General features: G+C 37.3%; 1 protein-coding gene across 1 annotated transcript in view; it reads left to right on the top strand.

Moving 5' to 3' along the window:
• Nucleotides 1-21183, top strand: part of LOC308617944 (histone-lysine N-methyltransferase MECOM-like) — a gene marked incomplete at its 3' end in the record, with an annotated part of 297664 nt that extends 276481 nt beyond the window's left edge. The window contains exons 2-3 of the mRNA XM_081235348.1: nt 9175-9512; nt 21106-21183. Coding sequence (XP_081091474.1) covers nt 9175-9512; nt 21106-21183 — 416 coding nt within the window. The remainder of the gene's footprint in view (nt 1-9174; nt 9513-21105) is intronic.
• Between the last annotated feature and the right edge of the window lie 1454 nt (nt 21184-22637).

Here is a 22637-nt window from a genome sequence, read left to right as displayed (position 1 = left end):
AGAGTGTGGTTAGGTTAGCGTTCTATGGCTTGTTCACATTCCTTTTTATCGGCAAGCCATTGCTACAACTCCCTCTTCTGCCAGACATGCATAATTATTTTCTTTTCTTTATGTAGGACGCCTGGCTATAAGAAAGCTCTTCTGTTTTGTAGCAACAGGGAAGGGTCTGCATCAAGTTGGCTGTGACAATGAACTTGAACTTATATTTACACTGTTTATTCAGTTCTCCTGCACACCTATCTTTGTTTATTATATGGTAGAAAGTGGAGGGCAATCTCATTTACTTTTTGATCTTCATCTTTGAGGGTTGTTTTGAATATTTTTACCTAGTTTATGTTAGAATTCAGTCTCCTTGTTACAAAATACACTCCCTGCTCCTTCCTTGAACTTGTAGCTCCTGAGTTTTGGTCTCTCCTTTGGAGGCAGGAAGGATCTCTGCCAAAAGCCACCAAGCCACACTTAGGTAATTATAATAAACAAGTTGGGGCTCTCATTTCACATGCAGAGCTGGATGAAGCAGCTCTGTGGTCAAAGGGATCCCAGTTGCTCCTCTGTTAGCAATGGCACATTAATGCACCCTCATGCTCTCCTCCCCAGCTTTAAACTCCCTTTTTTTTTTAAAGGAAGCAAATCAGGTCACTCTTTAGCATGTGAAGGGCTGCAGCTTTCTTCTGAACCACCATCAACAACATAAACAAATTAGAGGTAGTAAACCACACATTCTGCCCACACGTAAACCACAGTCCTCACCAGAGGGCAGTCTACTTAATGTGAGAATAACAGCCCAGTTTTATAAGCCTCTACTGGGAATAAATTCCAGTTTCACTGGTTAGAACAAACTTGGGCAGCCCGAGTACAGTCTCTCCTAGGTTACATGTTGGGAGAGACCAAACCAATTCTCAAAGTGTCTTTCCAGGAAATATATTTTATAAGCTTCTGGTACACCAAACTTTGGACATCCTTTGGTTTTCATTATGTAGAACTGAGATTGCTTGAGTGGAATGGACCTGGGGCTGAACTTCTCCAATGTGCTTATTTTATGGATAAGGAAACAGGGACCCCCAAAAGCTATGAGTCTCAAGCTCTGACTCTCAAGGTTACTCTGGGCAGTGGAGACTTCTTGCGGGATCTGGACCTCCACGTCAGGGCTTGTGCCACTCCTGCTTTTCCTGAGTGCAAACGGCATAGTTTACAAATCCCCCAACTTGACCCATATGGGAGTTATAAAATATTCCCTATACCTTCCTGATGCTGATATGCTTCCTTTCCTGACAATGGTTAGTCCTCAACTAATGTGTCCAACCCTAAACTAATGTGTTCCATCATCAGTAAATTCCTGCCTGTGATAGTCTTTTCTTAAATACCTGTTTAAACAGTAATTTAGATAAGAGTGTCCCATTTGTGTGCAACAGGAAATGCCTGCCTTCTTTTAGATACGCTGGCAAATAATTACTGTAGATATGGCTTGAATACTGAAAGGCTGTACTCTGGTCATTTCAGACTGCCTGAGAGTAACCACCCAGTCTGCTGCGACATAATTTCAGGGCATTTCTATTTTACTCTAAATGAACCTGAAGGAAAATCACTTTGGGGATATAAAAAGCTTATGAGAAAAGCCATCAGGTCAAAGGTTGCCAAAAGTCTCTTAAAAATTTGTCTTGCTAAAAGAGAGTGGAGGCACATAGTTATAATGTAAAAGAAACAGTATGTGATATGTGATAAGTCTGTTCTTACCTGGTCATTCCAGTGGGTATTGGTGATCGGGTCTCCCTTAACAACAGAATAAGCCAAACATTAACCAGGTCATGTTTTTCCTTGGAGTAGTGCTCACAGAGTTTTAATGTCTTTATTTTAGCTGTTTTAGATTCTGTAAGTAGATACCAAAGGGCTTTACTGGTACCTCAACTATGAGTTTTCTGGCAATTTCTTTCCATAACCAGTTTTAAAAAGCTTAATTCCATCTCTGATGAGGAACTTTTGGAAGTGGCCAGACCCATTTCGTAAGAGTTTAGAAGCTACCAGTTTAATTCACAAACCATGCTTCTTTAGTGAAATGTCTGTGAAATTCCTAGGAGTATGGAGAAACTCTTAACCAAATTTAAAACCCCAGGACAAGCAAGGGGTATGCCACAATCCCAAGAGAAAGATAAATGTTTGTTCACTGATTTGGTCCTTTACTTTCAACTCTTGTGGTATTTTTTGCCATCTTCCTCGCTTACCTCCCAACACTCTTTCATAATTTTAGGGTCTTTTTGACAGCCCATAAACAGAATATTTTTAGGAAACCCTGGGGGGAAAAGTTCCATAAGGAAGAAATGGGATACTCTGGTACAAGGAAGTAGCAAATACTAGAGGTGCAAGGAAACTTAGAAGATCACTGAAAAAGTACCATGTGCCAAACCACGTTGATACGTTATTTCACAAAAATAATGGCCTCCTGAGACATGGATTCTACAAATGCAATCCAGTGTCAGCAGATTCCATGAGGTCTACTTTCTTTTCACCCCTCTCTGCTGGAGGCAGCTCATTCTGAAGACCATGTCCATCAGCAGCTTCCGTTCTATTAGATGCCTCTATTTCCTCAGCCTGTGCCTCTGGACCCTTTATACGGTGCTTCAAAGCTAGTTTAAGTCAGTTTTCTGGAAATTCGTTTTTCTTACTTTTACTAGTTTCCTTTCGTTGGGATCTTAAATTTCATTATCTGGGGCCATTGTCACACACTATTCTGCTGGCCAGTTCAGAGCCTCCTTTGCTCTGTTGGTGCATCCGGCATGACTTGGGCTCCACCCTTTCCCCAAGCCCAGCGCGCGTTTATTGGTTGCGTTGCTGGTGCAGAAGAGCTGGCTCCTCTGCTTTCTCGGCAACAGGCCTCGGTCAACGCTCTGGAATTGTCCTAACAAGGGAAGAAGAGCATGTCCGGTTTGAATTTTGGAAGGAAATTGATGCCTTCCCCCTCCCTCCCCGCCCCGCCCCGCCCTGCCCTACCGTTAGCAGGCACCAACTCTTGGATTCGTGTTCATGCGCTCACGTCCTACCAGGAGTTCCCCGGTGGGGCCTGAGGTTTGGCAGCGCCTGCTCTGCTCGTGGAGCTGGGCACGCATCCGCAGCTCTCAGCCACGTGTAATCCTTCCTGTCTGCTCTCAAGTTGGGCACAAAGTACTGGCGCTCGGGCCCACCCTCTTCTTTAGTAGCAATTAACCTTTACTACAGAGCTTCCTTTGAAGTTTGCTCATGTTTTTATTACAAAACTGCAATGAGGAACATAATGGGGGGAAATGTCTAAATTTCTGAGTTACCTAATCTGTTCAATTCCCTTGCTGGTCTCCTCCTGGCAGTTGTTTCATGTAGTTTTGATCTCAACCAGTCTGCCTGAGATTTCAAACCATGTTTCTGTCTCAGCCTATTTTTAAGATTAGTGAGCACACAAGCACACTACAAATGCACATGGATGTGTCTATTATATGCGTATGTGTGTACAGCTGAGTATATAGAACAGATTTCTTGTTTAATGTCTAAGGAAATTTGTCTTAGAGTCAAACTACATATATATTCTTTTAATGTTAATATTAAACTCTATTTAGTTGCTAAATATTTTCTATCATGTGAAGAAGAGTAGAGAGGAAAACTATTTATGTTAGTATCACTAATGATAATGCTGAGTGATAAGTATTATATGACAGGTATGGAATGCTATTAATGGTGAAACTCAGGATTTTGAATGGCATCTGCCCAGAAGACTTGCAGTTAAACTAGGCAGAGGGGCCAAGTTAAACAAATGGTGAGTTATGTAAAACCCACAAAAAGAGAAGGCATTTTAGGCCAGCCTTGCAAATAAGAACCAAAGAATTATGAGTGAAATGGCATTTTTTCCCTAGCCTGCCGTTCACAGGAGCTCAAATAAATGAAATCATTTTTCTCTGCTTTTCACTCAGCAGTAAATCATTGGTAATCCAAGGTTGGTAGAAAAGCTACTATGAAGCTCAAAGAAAATACAAGAGAATCTTTTTTTTTCCTCTTAGGATGGGTAAGGACTTTCTAAGAAAAATGTAAAAATCACAAAGGAAAAATAGACTTCATTCCATACAAGTTAAAAATTTTGTACAACAAAAACCCCATTTAAAAAAACAAATGATAAATGATCTACTGGGGATAGTAGCAAAAACTATATCAAAGGGCTCATTTCTTTATGATTAATAAGACAGACCAATAAAAGCCCAATTAAAGCTGCACAGAAACTATGAATAACTTGCAAAAGGAGAAATAGGAATGACAAAAATATTTAGTCTTAGTAATCATTGAGAAGTGAATTAAAGCAACAATAGATATACAGTCTTTTCCATTGTATTAATAAAATTTAAAAACAAGACATAATAATAAATGCCAGTATGGTGGCTAGAAGTATAAATTGGTATATACCTCTGATAAGCAATCTGTCAATACTCACTAAGCTTTCTTAAAGGAATATAACCTAGGGAAATTAAAATAGCTGAAAATAAATATTTATATGAAAGAACATTCATTTCAGTGGTATTTATGGTATCAGAAATAGAAGCAACATAAATAAATACTATGCAAATAGTTCACTTATTATGGATTTATATTATGGAATATTATGCAGCAATTAAATATAGTTTAATATTTTTAAAACCACAAGAAAGTGTTCATATATCAAGTGAAAAGGTGAAAAAATAAACTATTCACATGGTAGGGCCACAATTTTGAAAAAACAAACTTTAAAACATATCTTTAAAGAAAAAAAGCAAGTTGCCTAAGAGTTAAAGGAAGGACTGGATTTAAACACTTGGGTTCTAGTCTCAGCTGACTTTGTATATACCGATTAGCGTCCTTGAGTATCAGGTTACACATTTGCAAAATGGAAGGTTATTCTTCTCACCATAGTTTTCTCATTGGATTGTGAGAAAACATAGATACATCTGTAGAAGTTATTATTATCAGTATTATTTCTGCAGTTTCCTCTTTGCAGATTCTGATACGTTTTCAAAATGCATCTCTTCAAGTGGAAACCTTATGGTAGTTATTCAGAGTCATAGAAATAAATATAGTCTAATACAAGTGTGGCCTCTTTCTTGGTTTCCAGGGATATCAGAACACCTAAAAGTTGAATTGAAGAGTTTGATTTCCAAGAGCATTTCCCAAGTCATTTGCCTCAAATTGAACAATAAGCTTGTCCTTCTGTCCTCATTCAGTTAATGACACACCTAAAGGATGCAAGAAGCAAATTCCAGTAGCAGGTGGTTCAGATCCAAGAAGTTACAAGGGTTATTTATTTTTATGGGAGCACTGATGTATATAGCACTTCTTACCTGCTACTTACCTGTTGTAAATGTGCCCAATCTGTCAATATGATATCTGAGCAATGCTTTAATTAACTGTAGTTACAGCTCAGGGAAAAGATCTACCAATTTTTACTCAATAACAGAGATTTAATGGAGATATGATAATTGAGATAGTTTGTCATTTAGATGAAATGTTTTAGCAGCTTTTTGGATAGTTCTTGAGTAATGTACAGGAAGACAGTAGTTTACTTTGGTTTATGCAAGTATTCAATGCAGTATGATAAACTGCATTTGCCGTTGAAAATTTCATAATGCTAGATTACGTTGAAATATTGTTGCATGTTTTGATACGTAAAACTCAGCAGTTTTATATTTCCATTTTTTGTTACCACAGCCCTTTTTATATTTAATTCAGATGATACTAGATTAACAGTGGCTTGAAAACAAATTGCCTGAGTTTGCATATACATTTAACGCCTGCATGTGGATGAATAGGACCGTAAGTCTTTCTCCTGGATTTGCTTGACCTATATAAGTTGTTCTTTAGGTTTAATTGGATTTTTTTGCTATTGTAAGCAGAATTGCATTCAGGTTTTAAATTCAAATTCTTCTGTGCAGCAGCCTGGGCACACGTGTATTTTGTCACCACAGGAATTAAAATCCAGACTCACTAGTTTAGAAATTATGCATTGGGAAAGTTTGTGGGTAACTCAAAGGCATGGGGTCAGCTATGTCAGGGGGAGGGCCCAGATGGCTTTGTCTCTATCCTTTTTTAAGATTTGAGATCACTCTGATGGAACTGACAGTATGACTAATTTAACCCTTTGAGGCAATAGGGGAGATTTTACTGACCTTTAATGGATAATTACTGGAGGAAATAGTTCTCTTCATTTGGAAGCATTTTTGCTTCCTGCTGCTTAAATGGATAAGTCTATAGATTACACAATGTCTTCCAATTTTTAGCACTTCTCAAAAAAACCAAAATCTTCACAATGAGTGATAAATCCCTTTAAGAATCTGTAAAGTAACTCTGCATTTGCAGTAGTTAAATGTTACAACTCTAGAGAGATTTTTTTTTATGTTTTTAGCTGTATCAAGAGTGCTAGTGAACTTTTGGCTCTTAGGTTGAAATGAAAAATCTCCCTGAAGAATAAAATTAGATAGACTTTATTTATCAAAGGTGTTTGGACCCTGAAGTATATTCCTCTGATAGTATTTCTTTGGGGCATTATTGAAATAGTTTCTTTTGATGTTGGGCTTGGAGAAAAGTTTGTAATCTATAGTGTTCCATTTCTATGGGTTTAAAGATGCTTTTCAGGATGAAAATAATTTCCTATATTTGGTAGAAAAATATTGGTTTGGTTTAGTAGTTCAATAAAATTATATGTTAGGTTGATTATCTATGTAACAAGTATTTTTTGAGTACCTTTATGAGGATCGCTTGGAGAATTCCTAAGAAGTGTGAGTTTTGAGTTTTCCCTTTAAGGGTCTATTTCCTAGTTTGGAATAAAAGAATTATTCATATTAAACTCTAGGTAGCAATAGGCAGAATTATTTGATCATCAGATTGAGGGAGGAAATTATGTCAGAATTCAAAGAAGGGGGATACTTATGCTAAATGGGATGGCAAGGAGATAAGTTGGGAGTTGACATAGAGAATGACTAAAAGTTGGATGGGCAAAGGGGCTGAGATAGGGTAGCCTGGCAGGAAGAACCACTGAGCTCAGAAGTCAGGGATAAGCTTATTCTGGCCTGGGGGCTCCTACTGAGGAGTGTTGAGATTAAGAGAGAAAGAAGATTGCTTTCAAAATGAAAGAGATTCTATTCCAAGCCTAAGAACTCTAGGTTTTACTTGTGGACATTAGGAATTATTAGAGGCTATTGCACAGGAAAGTTGATATGCCAGGAAAATAAATTAAGCAGCATTGTACAGGCTCAGTGTTGAGGGATACTGGAAAGAGGTTGGCAGTCTGAAGATCCAGTTAGAGGACTGTTAGAAAATTCAGGAATGAAAACATGGATTGAAAGAATGGGATGAAGGTACAAATCTTGCAAGAAGAATGGACAGCATTTAATGACTGAATAGACTGAGGATGAAGGAGAGAAAATATCTGTTATTTTAGAACCTTGAACATGGATAATTGGGGGAAATATTATTTTTAATGGAAATGGGGAAGTGGGCAGGAGACTCGATTTGAGACGATGATAGTGTGCAAGATTTTGTATGTGCTGAACTTGAATGATAATGAGCTTGTTATGTTGAGATCAAATGTCTCATAGGAATAAGTTTGGGTCCTGATTTGGTTCTGTGCTTGGTTTAAATGGCATTATCTCATTGTTTGAATCAAGAACCAAGCACCTCATTAGAAAGATACTTTTGCATGCACAATCACTTTGCACTTCACAAAACTTTAAGAGAAGTCAGTACCTGATGGACAATTGTTAATAGGTTTTATAGTTAATTAATTTCCATAGAGAATCAGAGAAGGAATTAGGGATAGAACTCAGGTTTTCTACCCTCTAGCTCAATAAACTACCTTGGAAGATTTTAATAATTCATAGAACTGTAAGGTTGGTAGGATCTTAAGGGTCATCTAGTTCATCAACCTAAAGCTACAGTTTCTCCATATCATCATTAATTCATGGCTATCTAGGCTATATTAGAGCCCCTGTGCTGGGGAACTTAAGGTAATCCATTTACCTTTGGATGGGTCTGATTGAAATCTGTCTTCTTGTAATTTTAACCCATTTTTCTTGGTTCCCTCCCTTGAAGGTCTACAAATCGAACAAATTAGGTATGGCTCTCAGTCCATAATCCTAGTGGAAACATGTTTATTTGCTTTAAGGTAACTGAAATCTCCTTCAACCGGTGGAAAATTCAAGCTCAGTCATTATTCTTTATGCTTCCTCCCACCCCCATGTTGCATAAAGATCTTAAGGCTGATACGGTGTGATCATTTACTACAGGTGTGGTGCTGTGCTGCTCTGGGGGTACCTTAGAACTCCAGTGTTGAGTGTCCAGACTGCTAGTTACTCTACCCTGCTCTTCCCTCGATGATGGTCTTGCCACTTCCCCCAGGGCACTGCTCCATGCAGAAGACCTCTGATCTGTACCACTTCGCTGTCTGGAGGAAATTCACTGTCTTTTTGGTGCACCCCAAGACACTGTCTTCTCTTTTTTTCCTCTGGAAAACTCACCTAATTTCTTCAATAAGTTTAGCTTTTACAAATGTCCAGAGGAATCACTAGCATCAAGTAACTTTAACTCTCTGTGCTGTGTAAGTTACTGAGGCAAGGAAATACCAAGGGCTTGACGATGTGTTTGAAATGAGAAAGGAAAAATAAAGAACAAACATAAATTAATATTCCAATAAATAATCCTGCCATATAAATTTAAGCCTTGTTGCACATGGAAGCCTTTGGAATCTTTCATGACTCTCCTACAATTTAGTCCAAGATATCATTGCATGATATAACTTTCCAAGACATTGCATAACGCTATTAGCTCCCAATTTGGGATGGTTTGCAGGATTGTAGGTACACATATGTTTACTTCTTATCTCTACTTTGTTCATAATAATATTTAAATTGCTGATTGTTTCCCAACTGGATAATAGGTTGAGCTGGTCCATGAGAGAACTGGCAGTTAAAGATTAGCTCATTTGATTTATGGATTCAACACAGATAAACCAAAGAGGCAATAATCCCTCTCCCCTCCTTCATCTGTGAATAACAGATTTTAATGCAGGCATATTTTAACACTGGTCTTTCCTATTTTGTCTTTAAAAAGCAACAACTTTATAAGGTGAAGATTGAGATGTGGAATTCTGTCTCTTCTATATTAGTAGGAATTTATGAACTTTTTATTTATTCACAGGTAATGAGTGTGTGTATGGCAGCTACCCTGAAATTCCTTTGGAAGAAATACCAGATGCAGATGGAGTAGCCAGCACTCTCTCCCTTAATATTCAAGAGCCATGCTCTCCAGCTACATCCAGTGAAGCATTCACTCCGAAGGAGGGCTCTCCTTACAAAGCCCCCATCTACATCCCTGATGATATCCCCATTCCTGCTGAGTTTGAACTTCGAGAGTCAAATATGCCTGGAGCAGGCCTTGGAATATGGACCAAAAGGAAAATTGAAGCAGGTGAAAAGTTTGGGCCTTATGTAGGAGAACAGAGGTCAAACCTGAAAGACCCCAGTTATGGATGGGAGGTAAGAATATATTTTGAGTTAACACATTTATATATATTAAGATGTGTAAAGAAGAGATTACTTTTTTAAATGTCCATAAAATAAGCAAATTCCATTTGTTGCAAAATGTGTTCAAATAGATTTTTAAGGATGAACCTCCCTTACAATTTCACTGCTTGATAGAAACAAAGTATTGCTTAAAGATATGGCATGATAGAAAGGAACTCAACTGGTTCCTTGAATGATCAAAGGATAGAAACTTGAAAACATACTAAAGGATAGAAATATAGTTTTTAAATTAGTATTTGGAAACACTGAATGTGGCCATCCCTATGGTATGTGGCATAAGCAAACAAAAGTCGTCATATGACATGTTCATTGTATTTTATCTTTTCTTTTTTGGGAAGGGGGCTTGGAAGGTTGGAGGAAACATTTGTCTTCTCCATTTTGTGGCTTTAAGTTAATTTGGTTTTACTTTCATTCTATGTGTTTATTTTGCTCTGTGTTCTAATATATTTTACCCCTCTTATGATAACCCTGCTTTGATTCTACATGCTTCCAGAATGTGTGTACTGTACTGAATCCTGTGATGATTATATTCAAATTGATTTAATGAGTAATTCATGTATAAAAATGGCAGCAAAAAACAATATGAAAATCAGTTGCTAGTTTCAGTCATTCTTTTTATAGAACCCATCTGTAAATATGTAAGAGTGGGAAGTTATGGTCTGATTACAAAATCTAAATAAATTTTGTTTCATTAAGGACAGGTAACTATGTCATTCTTTTGAGTTTATAATTTTTGTACAAATTCAGTATATATATATATATATATATATATATATATATATATATATATTTCCCATTTATTTTTATACCTTAAAAACTTTTGTGGTTAAATCACAGCATCATAGTTCCTGGAATATCTGACCTATATCTGAAAAACTTGTAGGAACTTTCTACATGGGCAAGAAGGTGTTTTTTGGAGATGTGATTGACCTTTGGTTTCACAGTATTTCAGTTAGACGGAAATTGGATAGATTTATTTTGGTATGTTCTCTTAATATTTATGATCATTAATATAATATCTGGTTAGCTTTTTAAATAGAAATAAATATGCAGTGCCTTCAGGACTTAATTTCAATTTTTTGTCCCTTTGCTTTATATGTGTCCCCTTATGAAATCTGCTCAAAATGCCATAATAAAAACAATACTTGTTCAAATTCTGAAATGCTAAAAGTTAAGATCTGGATTTCACATAATTACAAATGAGAAATCCTTCCTTAGTTTTGTTCTTAGCCACAGCTTTGGTAAAGTTGTAGTTTAGCTACATTGCCTCTAGACATGTACATTGATAAGAGATTGTTAACAAATCACTGTAGCATTAACTGATATGTGAGTTGAATACGTTTTAAACCAAATGCGTACAAACTTTACGTCATTATTGTTCACCTTAAAATAATGGCTATAAACATTCTACTAATAAGTAACTCATTAAACTTTTATTACAAAATCTCTAGAGTTAAACAACAAGTGCAGTACTGTTCGAGATTATCCAGAAGGCTTGGAATAAACCAAGACTTAATAATGAAATCATTTTGCAATTCCAGGGTTGGTAAATGCAAGTCTGTGCCTTTTTAAACAGTATACCTGTGGATTTGGGGATGAACCTGGGGATAGTTCTATACTTAGTGGAAATTTAAAAATAATTAATTTTTTTCTCCTTGGAGTAAAATGTCTTCAGTATATACATGGGCAAATGCTTACCTTGAGGAATGTAAAGTAATTCTTTTCATTATGTCAAAACTGAGTTGTTTTATTGCTTGGAATTCAAGATAACTTTACAACTAGTTCATGACTCTTTGGCTAAAGATCACTCATTTCCTCTCTGTCCTTCAAGAATTCAGTTGATGGTCAATTCGGTGGTTTTCTTCACCATTTTAATGGTCTCTCGCTTCTGAGAGTGTAGACTATCTGCTCCAGATGTATTGTGAACAAAACCAGAGAAAGAGCTTTTTCTGGTGTGTGATTTTGGCAAGCTTGTTATCCACGGAGGAACAGTTGAGTTCTTGACTTTAGTATTTTGTTTTTTAAAAAAATCTTACCATGGTTAATACCTAATCCAATCATGATCAACAAAGGCACTTGCACAAAGGCATCTGACCTACTCGCGTGTGCTCTTTTAAATTGTTCTCATGTCATATTTGCTCTCAACTGTAGCTGATTTCCCTCCTGTTTGGTTGGACAAATAGTTGTGATTAACTACTGTGGCTTCTTTTCTGATACTCCTTCATTTTAAAAAATGATGAATTGAAGGAGAAAATAACCTCTTAGGCCAAAGAAAATAAACATGAACAGAGGAAACCCAGATTCAGCAGTTACTGAGTACCTACTATGCATCAGATTCTGTACTAAATATTTCCTTGAGGGAAACCCAGCCTATCATAACTGAACAAGTCATTCCTATCTCTAGTACTATGCTTGCTCTTTTCTCCCTACAAAGTTCCCCTCCTTGTGAATTTCCTGTTTAGTAAATTGCATTACCATCTGTTCAGTTGCTCAAGCCAAAAAAATGGATCATCTTTGACTGTACTCTCTCCCACACCAACCATGTGTGATTTATAGTTCCTATATTCTATCAAGCCTCCATTCTTTACACATACTGGTCTCCCTACCTGGGAATCTCCTTTTCCTTCACATCTTTAGCAAGTTTCTATTCATTCCTCAAGTTCTCTTCTTCCATGACATCATCCCTGGCTTTTCTAGTCACAATTTAGTACTGCTTACATTTTGTCTCACCATAGCATCAGGTAAATCCATACTAAAAAACTTAAAGCATTGTGCAGCACCCAGACTGTTTGCCTAGTTTCCCTAATAGAGCAACATTTCCGTGAGAGCTGGCATAGTTGTATCCACTAAGTGCAATGTCTTGATTGTGTCCTACCTGTGCTGCCTGTGGTGTTGTCTAATGCTAAGTATATTACCTGAAATAATCATACTGGATTAGTCGGCTCAGGCTGCTATAACAATATGCTACAGACTGGGGGACTTAAACAACAGGAAATTTATTTTCTCACAATTCTGGAAGCTAGAGTGTGAAATAAAAGTTTCAGCTTTTATTTTTATTTTTAAGATTTTTTATTTTTAAGATTCTTTTCCTGCTTTGCAGATGTTGCCTTCTTGCTATGTCTTCACATGGCTATTCCTAGGTGCATGCACATGCACACATGTCTACAGAGAGAGAGAGAGAGAAAGAGAGAGAGAGAGGGAGAGAGAGAGGGAGAGAGAGAGAGAGGGAAGGTGGTAGTGGTGAGCACACTCTGGCGTCCTTTCTTGTAAGAACACTAATCCTATTGGATCAGAACCCCACCCTTATGACCTCATTGAACCTTAATTACCTCCTAAAGGCCCTATCTCCAAATTTAGTCACACTGGGGTCTAGGGTTCCAATATAAGGATTTGGGGGTGGCTTAAATATGCAGTCTATAACACAGACATTTAAAAATAATTGTTCAATAACAGAATGAGTGAAAGAATAAAAGAATAAATGAAAGAAAGGATGAATGGATATAGGGTTATGTTACTCTGAAAGAGATGACAAGTGAGGACTTAGGTAGGCCCATGAAAAAGCTAGAATCTGGATTTTAGACATGTAGAATGAAGTCTTAACTCTGTCACTACTGTGTGATTCTAGGGAAACTACTCCAAATCAATTGATTCTTGCATTTTTATTTGACTAATGGGCTAATAATAACTGCCACACATCATTAGCTGTTATGTAATTAAAATTAAGTAAAGAGATATGGTAGTTTCTTCAAAGAAAGTTTTTAAAAGGGAAAGCTCAAAGAAAGTATTGCAGTTAGGGCCCAACTTTCTGAACCCCATTTAAATAATTTTTTAAGTTAACTATATTTCCCCAAAGGGGCACTTCTGGGGAATCATTTAAGTTTGTATTTTTGAGAAATAGTATATTTTTGAAAAAATGTTTTATAGACCAAAATATACAGTTAGGTAAACTTAAGCCATAAACATAAAAAACATCATTTGTGTAATTTCTCCAAACCAGTATTGACTTAATAAAGAAAAACTTTAAAAATATTATTAGAGTTTGGTAGTGATTTCCACCTTGCAAAGCATATGACTTGTCTCTAACAAAGAGATTTTCAAAGACTAGGGAGTGCTTGATTGTCTCTAGGACCTAAAAGTAATTAGTGATAGATCACTTTTTCTTAGAGTTACTGATTAGTGAAGAATAATTTAAAAAAATTCTCTTGGTTCAAGTTAAGGTTTTCTTGTATGTTTCCTTCTAAGATGACCATTATGTGATAACATAGGAATTGCTTGGCAGAACAGAAGGGAGCAGGCTTCTGGAGGGAGACTTCCGAGGCTCAAATCCTCTTTAGGGTTCTGTGTACTAGTTGAATGATTTGGGAAAAGCTACTAAATTCGTTGTCCCTCAGTTTATTTGCATGTTACATGGTGATAATAATTGTACCTACCCAATTAGAATTGTTGTGAGGGTAAACTGTGACATTGTGTGTTAAAAGCCTACCAAAGAGCCTTCCATCTGGTAGAAGTGCTTAATAAAGGTGAAAAGCAACAAAATCTTGACTAAAACACAGATCTAGCCCAGGGTCATTAGATAGGGCAAAAGCCAATTATATTTTATTTACTGATTTTTCTATAAATTATTGCTCTTTCTCCCACTTGTTTTCTAGAAGTTCAGTTACCTCCAGGATGATCTAATCATGTGACTCTGAGTTTATTGAAAAGGAGGCATTAATTGCTTCCTAATTAAGAATTAAAACAAGGATTCAGGAGAGATTCATAAATTTCTTTTTAAGCCAAAGAGTAACTTGGGTGGCACATTTTTTAATAGTCTGAAAATGGGTCATTGGAAAAAGAGAGTGAAGTTTTGTTTCTTTGGAATATTGCCGTTTAGCACATTTTCTTTGCCTATATTTGTTGTCATTGGCCATCATAAAACTCTGCGAGTAGACGTAAGTCAGTGCACCTGTTAGGTGCCAAATCTTCTGTTCTATCTGTCTCACCCAGAATTGATCCAGATTACTTTGATCAGTTAAAATACCAGGTATGAATTTGGCTTTTCTTTTTTTCCCTTCAAGCATACACATATTCAGACGTAGAAAAATAATGACATGAGTGGACAGTAAATTTCTCTTATGTTGGGTTAAATAGATGGGAAGGAATAGTGGAAAGAGATTTTACAGGAGTCAGACATTCATTAAATAATTTTGATGCAGTGCTTTGACAAGACATTATATTCTAGTAATGTAGTCCTGAAATGTGATATTACAATGAATGCCTCCCTATATCATTTTAAAAGAAATAGTTCTCACATTTGTAAGTTTGATTTTGAGTCCTGTGGTAATGCCTTACCCATTGAAACATGCAATCTATGTGTTAACTGAAACATGAGCATACATTAAAACAACAACAACAACAACAACAACATCAAAATGTCCAGATACCTAACAACTGAGTTCAGAGTCAGGAGGTTGACAATCAAATAATGCATGTTTGGTAACAAAGAAAAATGGGGTAATTTTAGAAATATGTACCAGGTATATTTGAATGGCAATATTTCTCACTTATTTCTCTCTAGGTCTCCTTGGGTCCCAAATGAATTTTCTCTGGTTTGGCATTGATTTCAGAGAAAATGTTTATTTATTAATGAGAAGGTACATTCACATGACAAGTTGTATATCCTTAAAGCTAGATAACTAAGAAGTGAAGATGTTTGTCTTAATAATTCTGAAATGAATTGATTCCAGTAGAATTATTATACCACCAAATATCCAAAAGCGTGTCTTTAATAGGTAGTTAGGAAAGAAAAATGTAATCTAATAATAAATGTATAAAACCTTGTATTACAAAGTATTTATTAAGTGTTTGCAATATTATTTAAAAGGTGGCAAATATAGTTTGGATATTAAATTTTACTATGTGAGGAATTAAGACTCCACACTTCCACTGCAGGGGGTGTGGGTTTGATCCCTGCCCAGGAAGCTGAGATCCCACATGCCTCGTGGCTAAAAAAACCCAAAACATAAAATAGAAACAATATTGTAACAAATTCAGTAAAGACTTTAAAAATGGTCCACATCCAAGGGAACTTACCTTAACATAATAAAGACCATATGTGACAAACCCACAGCCAACAATGTTCTCAACGGTGAAAAGCTGAAACCATTTCCTCTAAGATCAGGAAAAAGACAAGGTTGTTCACTCCCACCACTATTATTCAACATAGTTTTGGAAGTTTTAGCCACAGCAATCAGAGAAGAAAAAGAAATAAAAGGAATCCAAATCGGAAAAGAAGATGTAAAACTGTCAATGTTTGCAGATGACATGATACTATACATAGAGAATCCTAAAGATGCTACCAGAAAACAATGGGAGCTAATCAATGAATTTGGTAAAGTAGCAGGATACAAAATTAAAGCACAGAAATCTCTTGCATTCCTATACACTAATGATGAAAAATCTGAAAGAGAAATTAAGGAAACACTCCCATTTACCACTGCAACAAAATGAATAAAATACCTAGGAATAAACCTACCTAAGGAGACAAAAGACCTGTATGCAGAAAATTATAAGACACTGATGAAGGAAATTAAGATGATACAAATAGATGGAGAGATATACCATGTTCTTGGATTGGAAGAATCAACATTGTGAAAATGACAATACTACCCAAAGCAATCTACAGATTCAATGCAATCCCTATCAAACTACCACTGGCATTTTTCACAGAACTAGAACAAAAAATTTCACAATTTGTATGGAAACACAAAAGACCCCGAATAGCCAAAGCAGTCTTGAGAAAGAAAAATGGAGCTGGAGGAATCAGGCTCCCTGATTCAGACTATACTACAAAGCTACAGTAATCAAAGCAGTATGGTACTGACAGAAAAACAGAAATATAGATCAATGGAACAGGATAGAAAGTCCAGAGATAAATGCACACACATATGACCACCTTATTTTTGATAAAGGAAGCAAGAATATACGATGGAGAAAAGACAGCCTCTTCAATAAATGGTGCTGGGAAAACTGGACAGCCACATGTAAAAGAATGAAATTAGAACCCTCCCTAACAGCACACACAAAAATAAACTCAAAATGGATTAAAGACCTACATGTAAGGCCAGACACTATCAAACTCTTATAGAAAAACATAGGCACAACGCTCTATGACATAAATCACAGCAAGATCCTTTTTGACCCACCTCCTAGAGAAATGGAAATAAAAACAAAAATAAACAAATGGGACCTAATGAAACATAAAAGCTTTTCCACAGCAAAGGAAACCATAAACAGGACGAAAAGACAACCCTCTGAATGGGAGAAAATATTTGCAAATGAAGCAACTGACAAAGGATTAATCTCCATAATATACAGGCAGCTCATGCAGCTCAATATCAAAAAAGCAAACAACCCAATCCAAAAATGGGCAGAAGACCTAAATAGACATTTCTACAAAGAAGGCATACAGATTGCCAACAAATACATGAAAGGATGCTCAACATCACTAATCACTAGAGAAAGGCAAACCAAAACTACAATGAGGTTTCACCTCACACCTGTCAGAATGGCCATCATCAAAATATCTACAAATAATAAATGCTGGAGAGAGGGTATGGAGAAAAGGGAACCCTCTTGCACTGTTGGTGGGAATGTAAATTGACACAGTCATTATGGAGAACAGTTGGAGATTCCTTAAAAAACTAAAAATACAACTACCATATGACCCAGCAATCCCACTACTGGGCATATAACCTGAGAAAACCTTAATTCAAAAAGAGTCATGTACCACAATGCTCATTGCAGCACTCTTTACAGTAGCCAGGACATGGAAGCAACCTAAGTGTCCATCGACAGATGAATGGATAAAGAAAGATGTGGCACATATATACAATGGAATATTACTCAGCCATAAAAAGAAATGAAATTAAGTTATTTGTAGTGAGGTGGATGGACCTAGAGTCTGTCATACAGAGTGAAGTAAATCAGAAAGAGAAAAACAAATACCATATGCTAACACATATATGTGGAATATAAAAAAAATGGTTCTGAAAAACCTAGGGGCAGGACAGGAATGAAGACACAACTGTAGAGAATGGACCTGAGGACATGGGGAGGGGGAAGGGTAAGGTGGGATGAAGTGAGAGAGTGGCATGGACATGTATACACTACCACATGTAAAATAGATAGCTAGTGGAAAGCAGCCACATAGCACAGGGAGATCTGCTTGGTACTCTGTGACCACCTAGAGGGGTGGGAGGGAGAAGCAAGAGGGAGGAGATATGGGGATATATGTATATGTATAGCTGATTCACTTTGTTATAAAGCAGAAACTAACACACCACTGTAAAGCAATTATACTCCAATAAAGATGTTAAAAAAAATGGTCCATATCCTAAATAAATAAATAAATAAATAAATAAATAAATAAATAAATAAATAAATAAATAATAATAGTGAGAAAATGCCAAGAGAAAAAGTGAGGCTTAGTTAATAGGACCCTGAGCATGATTGTCATTGAGGCCCAAGAAGACATTATGGATTCTCTTAGAATATAATGAAATCAAGAAAAGAATGTGCAATTTATTTTATTCATCGTGTCCTTCCAGAATACATAGCGGAAACCATATCTCAGGTTGTTAAAAGAGAATAGCAGTTTACTCTCCTGAGGCACTATGAACTACCCCTAGTTTTGACCTGGGCTCAAGAGGGATCTCTTTTTTGGTGTGTGTGAAAATGTCAGAATCCCATTACCCCCACCCACATATGCTCTGTCATCTTATACTTTCTTTCGTGAAAGGTATTGATGAAGTTCAGCATGTCTACTCATCGTATGGCTGATTTGACACCTCTAGTATTTCCAAAGTGTAGCTGAAGATGTATGCAAGTCTGATATCAAACATTTTTAGAAGTTCCCCAAATATCAAGAGTTTTTTGTTTTACTCTGCCTTCCTTGGTGATCAATTAGAAGTAGCATGTGAGTCACTCATTTTTCAAAAGCACTGTGGGCGATTTTCTTCCAATTGTAAGTGTATCCCACAAAATGGGCCAAAATGAGTTTCTTCCATATTTATTCACCCACACATCTGCATGATTATTGCTTCCCTCTTTAGTTGCTATATCACTAGTAAAACTCATGGGTTCAAAACATGAAATGTTCAGGAAAGATCCTCTTTTAAGAGATTTGACAATTGACTCTAGGATTTGGTCAATCCAGGGCAGAGATTCTTTATAATGCTTTGTTATTCTAGAACACTTAAAAGTTGGGACCACTGCATCAGGATATTCTGTTCTCTAAGCTTTTTCCTTGAGGATAAGTTAGGAAGCAGTGGGAAGTAGTAAGGAGTAGCTGATTCAAATCTATCTTAGAAAGATAAAGAGTTGGTTCAGTTTCTTTGCTCTCTAGTTTGTCTAGTGTAGCAATATGGAGAGAATTTGTTCAAGTAATGTTAAGGAGGTAGTATGGAGAATTGGGGACACAGAGGATTTGTACATTGTTTCATTTGAGCAATAAATAAAAATTTTATTAATGTAGCATTTTTACATCAATAGAATCATACAATAATTTTGATGTACTTCTTTTTTACATAATTCTGTCCAGAAATTTAAAAATTAATTAGTATTTCAGCTAATTACTGGAAATTTAGTAAAGAAATACTATCCTCATTTTTCCTTTGGTATATCTTTTGGCCTTTTATGATATAGCTGAAGCTAAAGTTAAGGCAAATATTGTAGGCTTTTTAAGAATATTTTCTACATGATAATTAGTAGGATTGTCAAGTTAAAAAATCACAAAGAGCAAGACGTGGCCTGCTATCATTATGACAAAGAATGATATAAAAGGACTTTGTGTGTGTTTTGAGCAAATAGATACCAACAGCTACCTCTTAGGTTGTCATTTCTTTCAAGTCAATATTTGATATAACAAGATTTTAGTATGGCAAAGATTTTTGACAGCACTTTTGTTATAAAGGAACTTTTGCTTGTACTGATGATAGAAGATGAACAAACATTACAGAGAAATAGCTCGTTTCGCTGAGCAGCTCCACACCATCGTCTGGAAAAATGTGACCAAAGGAGAAAGTCTCAGAGATATCTTCTTAGAGGAGCATTCATGGCCAGGAACAAGACACGCAGGTTCAAGAACAATGAAAAGTTTATTCTAGGATAGTTGGTCCTGCCATCTGCTCCCAATCTCTACTACTTCCAGATCCAAACCCTATCACACTATTAAACATTATCCCATCAGTCCTCAGACCAGACTTTTATTCCACCAGTTAAATGCTGCTCGAGACACCGAAAATAATTTGTATTTCTCCAACTAATCCTAGGAAGTCAGTTGTAGAATGTCATCTGATACAAAAACAGTGTCTCCAGAACTCAAACTGTACAACCTTACACACACACACAAATACATGTGTTTTCTTAAGTTTTTAAAAATGTATCATTTTGGAATCTTCATTTTGGATTTGGATTTCAGATCTGAGTGTTTCGGATGTTTGGCCCCAAGGCTTTCTCTATGAAACCCATATAAAGTTGGGTGCCTTATGGTTCTGCCTTGGCAGTCACTGTTAAAAAAAGGCACTGTAACCCCATCCCTCCTCCCCCCCAAAACAACAAAAAACAAAACAAATCTTTTTCAGAAACATCAAATGGGATTCCATTTATAAAGTCCTTTCTCCCTATATATCCCTGTAATTCACTCTCTTACTCTTTCAATATCTCGCACATCCAGCAGGTGCTGCTCTCAAAGACTCTCCCCTCTTAAACACCATCCTCATAATCCAGGCCTCTCTCCCTGCCCCCTCTCTCATATATATATATATATATATATATATGTATATATATTTTTTTAATCGTGTAGATGAACTTAATCAATATGAACTTCCTCCATTCTAGTATTACCTAGTAAAAGTTACCTGGCATCTGGCTGTGGCTAATGAACAAGGACCCAGCCACTGATCCAGGAAAAACGACTCCTTCCTCCCTGTGGGCAGGATGGGAAGAGGGTAATGATTACAGATACCCCTACTCTGAAATTTCTCTTTTTTTTTTTTTTTGGTACGCGGGCCTCTCACTGTTGTGGCCTCTCTCGTTGGAGCACAGGCTCTGGACACGCAGGCTCAGCGGCCATGGCTCACGGGCCCAGCCGCTCCGTGGCATGTGGAATCTTCCCGGACCGGGGCATGAACCCACGTCCCCTGCATCGGCAGGCGGACCCTCAACCACTGCGCCACCAGGGAAGCCCTGAAATCTCTCTTATTCCTGCTGCACACACACCTAGAGTTTTCGTCATTCATAGGCAATACACGTATATTTTCTGTGGCTATGATTATACCTTCTATGACTTGCATTACCTGTGACTATTGGCCAGTCAGCTCACGTCTCAGATCCATGAGAGGTGGGCGCTTGTGCCTCCTTCCAATGGGCTGGCAGTGGTATTTTCCTCTGACACTGCAGCTGACCGCCCAGGCTTCCCAGGTGTGTGTGGCATGGCACAGAAACCACAATTGCTTGACAGCCACAGGTGTGGATGATTTGTTTTTTCTTTTTTTCATTTGTTTAGATTCTTGTGGTAGGAATTCAGCAGGTGTGTGATGGCGGCATAGACTCTCCACCATGGCACAGAGGCCAGCTGCCCTGAAAAATAGATGTTCTTGTTGGTCTCGCAACACTGCCAGCTTGAATCCCTGTTTTCCTGGAAACCTCACCCAAGGGCAAGACTCTGCCCAACCAGTGAGTTAAGATAAGTTCATCTCAATAGATGAGCAAGAAAAGCCTCCTTATATGAACCTAATCTACACGTAGAACCAGGTTACCTGGCTCTGCCCTCCTGGATTTCTTTTCTTCTTTTTTCTTTCTAACTTGAGCTGGTATTCCAATTACAGGGATATAGGAAACCCTGGGCTTGGTTTCCAAAGAGATATAAACCATGCTAGGATGCTGTTGTTGACATATAAGTTTCTGCTCCTTTGATTGAGACTAAACATAGGAGCACAGATTGAGAGTGGTTCTGTGTGGAGTTTTCCACCTTCCTGACATCTCCTCAGGAAGTTACTAATCCTGGGACCCAATCAGTTCAGTATAGGGCAAGGTAATCTTGGAGATTTTTCCAGACCATGTCTAGCCTTAGTGAAAGTGTGGGGGAGGCTGGCTACTGTAATACTGAGGGAACCAGATAGAGAAGGAGGTAACCAAGAGCCATTGCTGTCAGTCTGTCAGCGTGTGGAGCTGAGCCATCCAACCTTTCCCTCTCCTCACCCTCACTAACCTCTCAAACATTTGTCCTATGGCTTCTCTTGGCTAGGTCATGATATCCAAAGAAATAGATACATACACCATAAGTTACTCAGTTTCCCTTTGTCACAGACCCTTCCCCAGTTTTTCTCTTAGAATCAAGCTTGGAGTTTATTTGATGCTGTTTTTACTTGTGTACACATAGTATAGGTGAGGGTTTCAGGGGCAGGGGAAGCTACACAGTGATTTGCCTTCTGCGCCCTATATACCTCTCTGAATATAGACTTTGGTCATCTCTTCCCTTTAGGTAGCACAAGTGCAACACAATGGAGTGATGACACATGTCAGATGAGCATCTATCTCGAAGGGCAGCAGATGGATCTGTAAATCGACTTGGGGAAAAGGGGTGTCGTGTGTGAGTGTTAGATAGTCAGTAGACGAGGCTTTCATCCTGCATCTTGACCTTTGACAATGCAGATATTTATGTTAACATATATTTGATGTATCTGCAGTCACTGAAGAGAACTGGTTGTCATAATCCAGAGAAGTAAACATTAAACATCATATGAAACATTCAAATCAGTTTTGCAGCTGTTATCCTTTTGGAATGGCATTTCATATGTTCGTCTATAGCTATTGCTAATATTTTAATCTCTTAAAGAGATAATTATTTAATCTCTTGAGAATCTAGTTCTTGTGTAATAACAATTAAGTGAGATTAAAACCCTTACACTGAACTCCAGGATTGAGAGTGTTCAGTCCTATGTCCAGTATTTGATTAGAACTTACTTTATATCCAAGTCAATGCCCCCTTAGAGATGAGGAGGGATTAAAAATATCTCTATTGCCCAATGGATGATA

The sequence above is a fragment of the Mesoplodon bidens genome (genome assembly GCF_964165515.1).
Source record: "Mesoplodon bidens genome assembly, chromosome: 5".
Lineage (NCBI taxonomy): Eukaryota > Metazoa > Chordata > Mammalia > Artiodactyla > Ziphiidae > Mesoplodon > Mesoplodon bidens.
This window is presented reverse-complemented; position numbering and strand designations above follow the sequence as displayed.